The sequence below is a fragment of the Trachypithecus francoisi genome, unplaced genomic scaffold (genome assembly GCF_009764315.1).
Source record: "Trachypithecus francoisi isolate TF-2019V2 unplaced genomic scaffold, Tfra_2.0 Lachesis_group13, whole genome shotgun sequence".
In the NCBI taxonomy this organism is placed as follows: domain Eukaryota; kingdom Metazoa; phylum Chordata; class Mammalia; order Primates; family Cercopithecidae; genus Trachypithecus; species Trachypithecus francoisi.
In genome coordinates, this window is record NW_022681458.1 from 128042176 (window position 1) to 128054454 (window position 12279).

Below are 12279 nucleotides of genomic sequence, written 5' to 3' on the forward strand. Positions count from 1 at the left end.
GTCATTCATTTTTTTGGCTACAGAAATATGTCTCCACAAAACCATCCATACTCTTACCTGGTGGCCACTGACACCAGCAGCACACATGGGATGTGACCTGGGAAGAACAACTGCCCTATATGGGATTCTAACTGTAGGTGGATTCCTCAGCTCTGGGGGTCCAAATATCGAGGTTCCCAGCCACAGACATGAAGGTTTGGTGCTTATGTGCCCAGCCACAATCATGTAAAATCTCATTTCTTTTATTTATTTATTTATTTTGAGACGGAGTCTCACTCTTGTTGCCTAGGCTGGAGTGCAATGGCACAATCTTGGCTCCACTGCAACCTCCCCCTCCCGGGTTCAAGCGACTGAACCCTCCTGCCTCAGCCTCCTGAGTAGCTGGGATTACAGGCATCTGCCACCACACCTAGCTAATTTTTGTATTTTTAGTAGCGACGGGGTTTCTCCATGTTGGCCAGGCTAGTCTCGAACTCCTGACCTCAGGTGATCCACCTGCCTCAGCCTCCCAGAGTGCTGGGATTACACCCATGAGCCACCCCGCCCAGTTGTAAAATCTCATTTATTTTGGGCTTTGGGTCTGTCTGAACCTGAATGACTATTCTAACCTGTGGGGCTACAGCTTCTGATTTCAGAGTAAACCATCCCTGAGCTGGGCCTGCGCAAGTCTGTGCTGACATCCACCACCCACCAAGGAACACCAGGAACCAGCGCAAAGGCTGCCGCCACACACAGGCTCTCCAACTTGTACAGAGAACTTCATCTGAATGCCTACTTTTGCCACAGTAGGAAATGAACTTTTTTTTCTTTTATAAACAAGGAAATACAACTTAAAATTCCTACATCCCAAAAAGAACTGGAAAAAACCTCAAAGAGCCTTTATAGATGACCCATGATGCATGCAAACCCTCAATCTGCTCCTTCCACTAACGCCAGGCAGTATCCACTATCCCCGCACATGTTGGAAATGAAAACATACATGAGAAGTTCCTTCAGCACACGTGAATTCGCTGTCCAGGAATCATAGTGTACCCCCCAGGTCCCCAGAGTGCTAGGGGCCTCACCTCCACCCCATACGCCACACAAACCTTGGATATGAAGATGGTGTTAATTTTGGGGTTGTGCTTGAAATTCTGGAGAATTTGCATCCTTTCCCCCTGAGACGTAGGTCCGTAGATGTAGGGTCTAGAGAAGAACAAAGCTGTGTTAGACCACAGAATCATGCCTCAGTTGTCCTGAAAATACATCAAAGGGAAAAAGGAGCTCAGGCAAGCTGTTCTCAAGCAGAAAGCCCTCTGTCATGCAGGAATATCGTTACACCCACAAAAGTGACTGGCTACACATGCACCCCCCAGTCTTCCCCACTGATTCTAGGTTTAGGCCCACCATTCTCTTCGGGATTCCCTTCTTTCTGTTTTTCGTTTTCCTTTTGGACTATGCTTTTTTCCTGCTTCAGCATCTCTCACTCTCAGCACAGATTCTATACAAGGAGAATCTCCAGATTTCATGAAGCCCAAAGAGAGTGACGAAGAAAGCACTGCTATTTCCAAAAAAAGGCTGGAAGCAACTGTTTGCCAAGGCACAAGCATGCTCCAAGAGATGAGCAGAAAGGAGAAAAGTGCCCTTCAGTCATCTTTGTGCTGATTTCCCATAACACTGAGTTTTAAAAACTTCTCTTTAATTTCCAGCTCCCTGCCAAGCGCGGTGGTTCATGCCTGTAATCCTAGCACTTTGGGAGGCCAAGGCGGGTGGATCACCTGAGGTTGGGAGTTCGTGACCAACCTGACCAACATGAAGAAACCCCATCTCTACTAAAAATACAAAACTAGCTTGGGCGTGGTGGTGCATGCCTGTAATCCCAGCTACTCGGGAGGCTGAGACAGGAGAATCACTTGAACCCGGGAGGTGGAGGTTGTGGTAAGCTGAGATCGTGCCATTGCACTCCAGCCTGGGCAACAAGAGTAAAAACTCTGTCTCAAAAAAAAAAAAAAACAGAAAACAAATGTGCAGCTCCCTGCCAAAGGGCACAACTCTATCACTGAACTCAACAATTATCATCCCATAGCACTGGGAATGTCACACTCCTTCCTTCTGTCTTGGAATGTGATGGTGGACAGTTTTTGTAGCTTCTCAAGAATCATAACAACAGTGATGGTGGTGATGACAACAACAAACACAATGAGGACAAAGTACAGGTAGGCAGGACCTACCAACACCAGGCACCAAGCTGAGTGCTACATTTTTTTTTTTTTTTGAGACGGAGTCTCGCTCTGTCGCCCAGGCTGGAGTGCAGTGGCCGAATCTCAGCTCACTGCAAGCTCCGCCTCCCGGGTTTACGCCATTCTCCTGCCTCAGCCTCCCGAGTAGCTGGGATTACAGGCGCCCGCCACCTCGCCCGGCTTTTTTTGTATTTTTTAGTAGAGACGGGGTTTCACCGTGTTAGCCAGGATGGTCTCGACCTCCTGACCTCGTGATCCGCCCGTCTCGGCCTCCCAAAGTGCTGGGATTACAGGCTTGAGCCACCGCGCCCGGCCAGAGTACTACATTTAAAAAAAAAAAAAAAAATCCAGCCAGACGCAGTGGCTCACACCTGTAATTCCAGCACTTTAGGAGGCCGAGGTGGGTGGATCACCTGAGGTCAGGAGTTCCAGGCCAGCCTGGCCAAAATGGTGAGACCCCATCTCTACTAAAAATAAAATAAACTAGCTGGGTGTGGTGGCGGGCACCTACAATCCCTGCTACTCGGGAAGCTGAGGCGGGAGAATCACTTGAACCTGGGAGGTGGAGGTTGCAGTGAGCCGAGATCGCACCACTGTACTCCAGCCTGGGCAACACAGTGAGACTACATCCCAAAAAAAAAGAAAAGAGAAGAGAAAAGAAAAATCCAGCCAGTCCTGCCAAGACTCCTAGGCACTGGAAAAGACAGGCTTCATGTTCCCCAGTTTACATGTGGGAAACCAAGGGTCAGGAGCTTGAGCAGGTGGCACCTGGGAGTGGCTGCTCCACTGCCCAGGTCCATTAGCACCCAGAGCAGTGCCCGTTAACGGGTGTGCCTCAGAGAGCAACCCCTCGCCTGTGGGGAAGCTGGACAGGGTCTGGGGCAGCTGCATACCCAGGCTGATGGCCTCTGGTTAGCCCAGTCACAAGCTGCCCTGCCTGGAGTGTCCCGGCCACCACAGAATGTTACCATTTTCTATGCACGTCATGAGGTGAAAAAGGTTAGAGGTCCCACTCATCAGAACAGCCTGACTCCTGATACCCAGGGTGTTAGGTGGTTTTCTCCTCCCCCATCACCAAGAAAAACTACTTGCACAGTGGGGAGCCTTCGGTTTCTGCAGGTTCCCCTATACAGATGAAATAGAAGGATAAGCATCCTCCAAGTGGAGAACTTCACGTTTACTGAACACTTACAAGCTGCCAGGCACAAGAATCCACTCCCCACCGTCAAGGGACACCAGGACCCAGGACACATTGGGTGGCAGTAGCTCCGTGTGACCGAAGTACAAAAGGAGTTCAGAGGTAAACAACTTCCCCACATCCAGTCTGTCTGATCCCAAAAACGATGCTCTGCCCATGGCCCCACACTGCCACATAACCCTAAGTCTCTCTTGCAAAGTGCTTTGGTGATACCAATGCCTTTCTTATGAAGGCTGGGACGAGCCAAAAGCTTGGAGAATCCCCACTACACACGACCTAAGAATGGAGCAATGCCCAAGAGTCACAGGATCACTTTTTTTTTTTTGTAAAGGATGGGGTCTCACTATATTGCCCAGGTTGGTCTTGAACTCCTGGGCTCAAGTGACCTTTCTGCCTTGGCCCCCAAAGTACTGGGATTATAGGCGTGAGGCACTGCGTCCGGCCCACAGGACCATTTTATTTTATTTTATTTATTTAGTTTTTTTGAGACGGAGTCTCGCTCTGTCACCCAGGCTGGAGTGCAGTGGCACGATCTAGGCTCACTGCAAGCTCCACCTCCCGGGTTCACACCATTCTCCTGCCTCAGCCTCTCGAGTGGCTGGGACTATAGGCGCCCGCCACCACGCCCTGCTAATTTTTTGTATTTTTAGTAAACGGGGGTTTCACCATGTTGGCCAGGATGGTCTTGATCTCCTGACCTCGTGATCTGCCTGCCTCGGCCTCCTAAAATGTTGGGATTACAAGCGTGAGCCACTGCACCCAGACACGGGATTATTTTAGAAGCGAGAAAACCAAGAAGAAAAAAACTACTTCATACATTTAAAGGCCAGAGGCACAAAAAAAGGTAAGAAGTACACATTGTAATGATCATTCCAGTACACAGGAGACAGCCACAATCTGCTGCCCTTCACTATGCCAGACTGGTTCGGAGTCGACAGTGCCAGGCAAATTAACTTCCCTGCCCAAGCAGATGCTCGGGAGGCTCCGGCTAAGGCACAAGCCTCAGGAGTGCTGCAAATGTAGGTGGGGGAGGCCCGTGGAGTGAGACTCCAGAAGACTCTGGAGGCGCACTGCTGTGGGAGGAAGGATGGGGAGGGAAGATAGTTCTTAAATACGGCACAGTAAATATAGGAACTGTCTCATTGCCCTGCTCAAATTGGCACTATTGTGACAGTACACAAACCCGCAAAGAAAACACGAGAAGAAATAACAGCAGATGAGAGAAGTGAGTAACATTTCAGAAGCTGAAAAGCAGACAGACGCAGGCACAGTTCCTGAGCTAACAGACTAGAGAAAGCAGAAGCTGGAGCCGGCAGGAGGGAAGACTGATACAAAACCCGCCGCCTCTGTGTCCTCTGCGGCATGCAGGAAGGCTCAGGAACTAGTCACCAGTTGCCTGAGAAGGTGGGGAGGTACACAGGAGGACTGGCAGCGTGTGAGTGTGAGGAGCAGTCAGGTCTGGCTGGCAGCAGGGAGGCCACCTCCACTGGTGGGGCACTGGAGACACCCTCCAGGGATGCCTGGCAGAGCTGAGGGCAAAGGCGAGACTGAATGCAAAGATTCCACAAGCCCTCCTCTTCCCCTAACACATGGTGGTGCCCAGGAGACTGGAAAATTCCTCAATGAAGAAACCGTCCAGCCCAAGAGAAAAGTCCTAGAGATACTGGCATTTGGTAATCTCCTGAAGAAATAGCCAGGCCCTGCCCAGCCACTCTGGTGAGGTCCACAAGCTGGCAAACCCACTAAGCCATACAGAAAGGCCTGCCAGCTTTTCAGTGACTGACTTTAAACAAGAAAATACAGTCAAGGATTACCAAAACTCAGAAAGACTCAAAAGACAGTTAAAAACAAGACAAAAAAATGAAGAAAAGAGACATAGCAGGAAACAGAAGGAAGCTTCAAAAGCTTTCATAGCCTCTGAGAAGACACTCTATTCACAAACACAACAAGAACAGTTATCAGGAAAGAACTCTCAGAAATTTAAAAAGTCTCAATAGAAGGGTTAGAAGACAAAGGGATAAAAAAGCGGAAAAAAGATAAGCAAACTGCAGAAGCTCTTCAGAGGATCTAACATCTGACGAGTCAAGATTTCAAGAAGGGAATACATAGAGAAGGTGATTAACAACAAAAAACAGGAATTCTCAGAACCGAAGGACACGAGTTTCCAGATGGAAAGGATACACTGAGTGCCCATCACAATGAAAGAAAAAACATTAAGAATATCACTTTGAAATTTCCAGAAAGAGAGAAGATTCTACCAGTTTTCAAGGGCAGGAAAACACACAGCCACCACAGCAGACAACACACTGAGAGGCAGCAAAGGGCATCGGACTGCTGAGCTGCTGCACTGGAAGCTCCAAAGTTAGTTCTAGGACCCGGCTAAACTACTGATCAAGTGTCAAGTCAAATAAAGACATCTACAAACACGTGAAGTCTCCAAAGCTTCCCCTCCTACATCCCTTCTCTCAGGAACCTACTGGAACATGTGCTCCATCAAAATGAGTAACCAAGAGGGTGGAGACTTGAGGGTGGGAAATGCAACAAAGAGGCCCAGGAAATTCGTGGGGTGGTGCAAGGGAAACCCCATGATAACAGCTGGTGGCGTCTCTAGTCCTAGACAGCAAGCAGGTCAGAACAGAGTAGGGGGATGGAGTGCTGGTGGGGATCCCACTGGGGAAACAGAAAAACAAAACTGAGAAATTACCTGACCCTACTGAGTTTATGGTTATGTGAAGAGTTTGGAGAGGAATAATTAAATGGACAGAAAACTAAGCAAAAACAATGACAAGGCAATTATTAACTCCAAGGCAAACAAATATTCACAAAAAAGAAAATGTAGGGCCGGGCATGGTGGCTCATGCCTGTAATCCCAGCACTTGGGGAGGCTGAGGCAGGCAGATCACGAGGTCAAGAGATCGAGACTATCCTGGCCAATATGGTGAAACCCCGTCTCTACTAAAAATACAAAAATTATCCAGGCTGTGGTGGCGGGTGCCTGTAGTCCCAGCTACTCGGGAAGCTGAGGCAGGACAATCACTTGAACCCAGGAGGCGGAGGTGGCAGTGAGCCGAGATAGCACCACTGCACTTCAGCCTGGAGAAAGAGCAAGACTCCGTCTCAAAAAAAAAAAAAAAAAGTAATAGTACTCTACACCTCCGCCTGAACAATGACACTATATGGCTCTCTCTAAACATACTTACACAGTCAAAACAATGTAACAGTGAATATTAATGTAACTCCCAACCTGTGCCATTCCCATATTGGGAGAATGGTAGGAGAGAAAAAGGAGTGGGGAGAGTGGTGTATGTAAGAAAGCTAAACCCTCAACTCCTACAGTAGGAAGTTAATGGGCAATTTCTATAACTGATCATCAAGAAATTACTACATAACCTACTGCTTAGAAAGATGAAGGTAGGCCAGGTGTGGTGGCTCATGACTGTAATCCCAGCATTTTGGGAGGCCAAGGCAGGAGGACTGCTTGAGCTCAGGAGTTTGAGACCAGCCTGGGCAACACAGCAAAACCCCATCTCTATAAAATATACAAAAATTAGCTGGGTGTGGTGGTGCGTGCCTGTAGACCCAGCTACTCCGGAGGCTGAGGTAGAAGGATTGATTGAGCCCAGGAGGTCAAGGCTGCCATGAGCCGTGATTATGCCACTGCACTACAGCCTGGGTGACACAGTGAGACCCTAACTCTGAGAGAAAAAGAGAAACAAAGAAAGAGGGAAAGAAAAAGAAAGAAAGCCGGGCGTGGTGGCTCAAGCCTGTAATCTCAGCACTTTGGGAGGCCGAGACGGGCGGATCACGAAGTCAGGAGATCGAGACCATCCTGGCTAACACGGTGAAACCCCGTTTCTACTAAAAAATACAAAAAACTAGCCGGGTTAGGTGGCGGGTGCCTGTAGTCCCAGCTACTCGGGAGGCTGAGGCAGGAGAATGGCGTAAACCCGGGAGGTGGAGCTTGCAGTGAGCTGAGATCCGGCCACTGCACTCCAGCCTGGGCGACAGAGCGAGACTCCGTCTCAAAAAAAAAAAAAAAAAAAAAAAAAAAAAGAAAAAGATGAAGGTAAACAACAAAAAAGAGTCGAAAGTGGCTGTCTTCAAGGAATAGAACTGTGGGTGGGAAAATAGAAGCAGAGAATTGCTGTTTTTCATAATAATCTATATGTTGACTTGGATTAAAAAGTCTTTCTAAATTAAATAAAGGTATAATTTTAGAAACTTGAGAAACTTAATCTTTCTATGCCTTTGTTTTCCCTTCTATAAAATGGGAACAACATCTTCTATGGCTGAAGTGAGGATTAAATAAAACATACGTATAGTACACGTAGCACATAGCTTCACCAGTCTCCACAGAGGGCCTGGCCTTCGGCAACACTTACCGCACCTGAAGTCCTGTATCACTGTAGGAACAAGTGCAGGCCTCTTCCTCCTTACTTGGCAGAGCTTTACAAGAGCCGGGTTTTAAGCACAGATATTTGGCTGGAGCTATGGGTTGATGAGGATACTGCATGGGCATTTCTAAGAAGCTCCTTCCAGATGCCAGTCTGTACGTGGGATGCCAGCCCAGCCTGTCTTGCCCTCCCAGCCCCTAGGCCATCCAGTCTGGCCTCCTCTCCACCCACAGAGCTCACACAGTCCAAAGCTCCAAATGCCAACTCCCACCCACATTTGGAGCCCTGATCTTCCAGGGGGCCCCACCCAGCTCAGTCCAAGTCTCTGTTCCCTGTTCTTTGGGCTCAAGTGACCAGCCCCCTTTTCTCTATGCTCTAACCTCTGACTCCAACCACCTACTTCTAAGTCTTCCTTGGTTTACTGAGACCAGGGCCATAGAACAAGATCTTTGGATCCCAAGAAGTTCCTGAGAGGAAAAACAAAACAAAAACAAAAACAAACAAACAAACAAAAAAAGCCACCTTCTGCACTCTCAATGGGGAAGAGAAACTGGCCTGGAGGAAGCTCCAAGTTTTCAGTTCTTACTTGTTCAGTCGAATGGCATATTCCTTCAGGGCAAACACATTGTCAGCAAAGACAATAATCTTGTCATTCCTCCTTTCATGAAACTTGATCAGAAATTGGCAAGCTCTAAATTTGTTGGGGTTCATGGTGTACAGCAAGATTCGTTTCTTGGTTTTGATTGCCACATATTCCCGGTAAAATTCAGGAGACATAGGGCACCAAACCTGTGATGCAGTAAGAACCAGGGGTCATTTTACAAGTTTAAACGTCACATAATTAAAAACTTTTGAAGACCTTTCTCTAGCAGAATTAGCTTTAAAACAAAACCAGTCAAGTGCAGTGGCTCATGCCTGTAAATGCCAGCACTTTGGGAGGCTGAGGCAGGCAGATCACTTGAGACCAGGAGTTCAAGACCAGCCTGGCCAACATGGTGAAACCCAGTCTCTAGTAAAAATACAAAAAATCATCCGGGTGTGGTGGTGCACATCTGTAATTCCAGCTATGCAGGAGGCTAAGGTAGGAGAACCACTTGCCCAGGAGGCGGAGGTTGCAGTGAGCCAAGATCATGCCACTGCACTCCAGCCTGGGTGACAGAGACCTGTTTAAAAAAAAAAGCAAAAAAGAAGCAAAAAAACAAAACAAAACCAATGGTATGTGAATTAGAAATCAATACAACTGAAAATAAATGCACGCACAAAACTAAACCCAACCTAATACCTCCTGTTGAACTGGATGCTTTCACATGTCAACCACTTAGAAGATAGGTAAATGCAATCATATCCCAGGAGTTATTTTCACACCAGCTGCGAGGGAGGAAAACCAGCTTCTCAGCCGGTAGCACCAGCAATTCCTCCACACACACAAGTCAGCACTGCTGCTGAGTACTGCCACCTATTTACACACCTCCCAGCAGGGCCGGGAGCATGTCAGTTAGGCCCTTGGGCCCATTAGAGCAAAACCCTTTGCTGCCAGGCTCCCAGGCAGCACTGTGGTATTGGGGGCCTTCATTATTCCCTGTGCCCTGAACGCTAATCCTCACCCACAGAAATCCATGACTGGTAAACCCTGTGGTTAGGAAAAAGAATCATCACAAATTCAGGGGTATGTGAGATATGTGACAAGGCAGAAGATATGCGGCAAGTGGGTCTAGTACACCCACTCACAGGGTGACTGAGGATCCTGCATGAGGTGGTAGCAGGTAAGTCTAAGTCCTGACCTGTGTCTGCCCATGAGGAATCCATCTGCTCACTTCCCGGCCCACGGGAGGAGGCCCTAACCCAGACACCCCCAGCCCAGGCCCAGCTACCTCAGCACACTGGACTTTGGCGATGTAGCCATTATTCTGCAGCTCCATCCAGTTGGCTTCGTAGAGCTTAGGCCCAATCAGAAAATTTAAGTCCACAATTTTGTCATCTTCCCGGACGAGGGTTGCAGTCAAACCCAGCTTACAGTGGGCCTGCACGATGGTGAGCACCCTTCGAAACATCTTGGCTGAGGAAACAATGGGAGCATTCACACTGTCACGTTTCTTTCTTATTTTTTATTTTTTAATATTTTTTGTAGAGATGGGGTTTCATTATGTTGCCCAGACTGGTCTTGAACTCCTGGCCTCAAGCAATCCTCCTGGTCTCAAGCAATCCCCCTGCCTTGGCCTCCCAAAGTGCTGGGATTACAGGCATGAGCCACTGCACCCAGCCCACACTGTCACTTTTTCAAATGCTCATAGCTGTGCAACTTAAGACTGGCTTATGACACCACCTGAGCTAACCCTCGGGTTTCAGGACCACAGAAGCTGGTTCTAGATAAGAATGACTAGGCAAACGCTTCACCATCACTTTTAGATCTGCACAAAAGAAAATGAAAAGGAGAATAAGAGGGTGAAATGAGCTTAAGGAATCTCCAAGTTAATGGGCCCAGCATTCCTCTCACAAAAGTTATCAGTAGAAGTGCAGATGGCAATTTGAAATACAACCTGCAATACTTACTATTAATACCATTAAGCTCTAAATTATGCAAGGAATTTTTCCCTAAAACTTGTACCCAGGTTACTGAAAAGGCAGTTGGTGATCTAGGGGGAGGAAGAAATGAAAGAAGCCAGCTCTGCTCAGCTTCCCACCATTTTCCCAGAAACCGGGAAGAAAGGCAAGCCCACGGGAGGGATGAAACTCCAGGCACCGTTCGCCCAAGCACTCCGGCCTGCCTTAGGAAACTTCCCCTCTCCAAACTTCACCAGTTCAATCACTTTGGTCAACCAGCAACTTCCTTTTCCTTCCTTTCTTTTGAACATTATAATTCTCTCTGGTTTATCAAATAAAACAAACACATAAATGGGTATGAGATAATCTTTTTTAAAAAACCTAATTTATGGATTTCCATGGGCTCGCCTTTTAAAAATTCTAATACTCTGAAGGAAGGTTAAAATGTTGGAATCATGCTTATCTTACAATATAATTGAAAGTAGGGCTAATATTTCATAAATAAATGGACACAAAAATCTAAGGAAAAAGAGGCCTGAATGCACCAAAACACAAAGACGTTCACAGTGAAATAACAGAGGGTTGCCTAACTCTAAGTAAATGTTTAGTTTTTACATCTACATGGTTTGTACACAACACCACATGCAAACACACACACACAAACACTATACAGAAAACAAAATCAGCTCACGCTTATCTCTAAGGAAAGACTGTGCTGGCTCCAAAATACAGTAGCCAAGAACCTCAGACCAAGCTCCCTATGTTACAGGGAAATGGTAGAGTCAAGGCAATGGCAACACCAACCCAGTGTGGGCCCCAGGGAGGCGACACTAGAAGACATACTGACCCAAGGCAAGGACAAGGCAGGCAGGACTCTGCCTGGACACCCATGACCCCATCACACCCCTCTATTACACTCTCCTACAGCCCTGACAGCTGTCACAGGTGAATAACTCACAGCGTACTACTCAATACATTTTTACAGACACGCAGCTGTGGAACCACCTAGATCAGCATATGGAGCATCAGGCACCCAGAGGTCTCTCCCCTGACCCCTCCTGTCAATAACTAGCACTCTCCCTCGAGGGAACCACTCCTCTGACTTCTGAGAGGGGTCTGCCTCCTTTCTGAACTTTGCACGAATGAAATCATGGTATGCACTTTTGTGTGTGGCTTGTGTCACTCAACATTATGTCATGGTTGTCATTTGGCATTTATTTGTGTGGTTACTTGGCTGTCCCTTCCACTTTGTCTCCAGTGCCAAGTACAGTGCCTGAACTTAGTAGGTTCTCAATAAATACCTGTAGAAATAATGAAACAGGCACAGTACCTAGCACACAGGAAGCACTTCATATACACAAGTACCATAATATGAATCTCTCATCAATAAAAAGACATAATAGAGCTCCTTTTGAAAAATCTGTAAAACAGCACAGCAATCTTTATCCTTTGAGATAAATCTCAAAGACTGATCACTCCACCTAACCCAACACAGCAGACACTGGACAGTCAGGAGACTTACTCTGATTTCCTAGCATTCCCTTATTTAACATTTGCTCTCTGGGACAATGAGCATGGCCGGGCCACCGGGCTTATGGGGTCTGTACTCAAAAATCCCTTAGAGCTCGTTGGTTTCACTCCACAACTCGACCAAAGTCTAATTCATCCAGTGAACTAGACGAGAGAGAGACAAACTCACAGACATACGTGAGTGTGAGGTGCACCTTTTTGTACTTGTTCATCTGATAACCAATCCCAAACCTGTGCTGTTGCCCCCTGGAACCTGGGACCTGGGGCTTGGGTTAAAGAAAAACATGAATGTGTACCAAACATACAGTCAGACAGAATGCCTCAAGCCCTGAACACAGCTTCCAACCAAACTGCTACAGAACAATTCCAAACTCCTTTGTGAGTAGTGATTCTCTAT

At 47.3% G+C, this 12279-nt stretch overlaps 1 protein-coding gene across 2 annotated transcripts in view; it reads right to left on the reverse strand.

The window, feature by feature from the left end:
* The window catches only part of ERCC3 (ERCC excision repair 3, TFIIH core complex helicase subunit), a 37387-nt gene that overhangs the window by 14190 nt on the left and 10918 nt on the right, over positions 1-12279 (reverse strand). For both annotated transcript variants that reach the window (XM_033231855.1, XM_033231856.1), the window contains exons 9-11: positions 9683-9867; positions 8398-8600; positions 1089-1185 (exon numbers count right to left, since the gene is read on the reverse strand). In XM_033231855.1, the coding sequence (XP_033087746.1) occupies positions 1089-1185; positions 8398-8600; positions 9683-9867 (485 nt within the window). The remainder of the gene's footprint in view (positions 1-1088; positions 1186-8397; positions 8601-9682; positions 9868-12279) is intronic.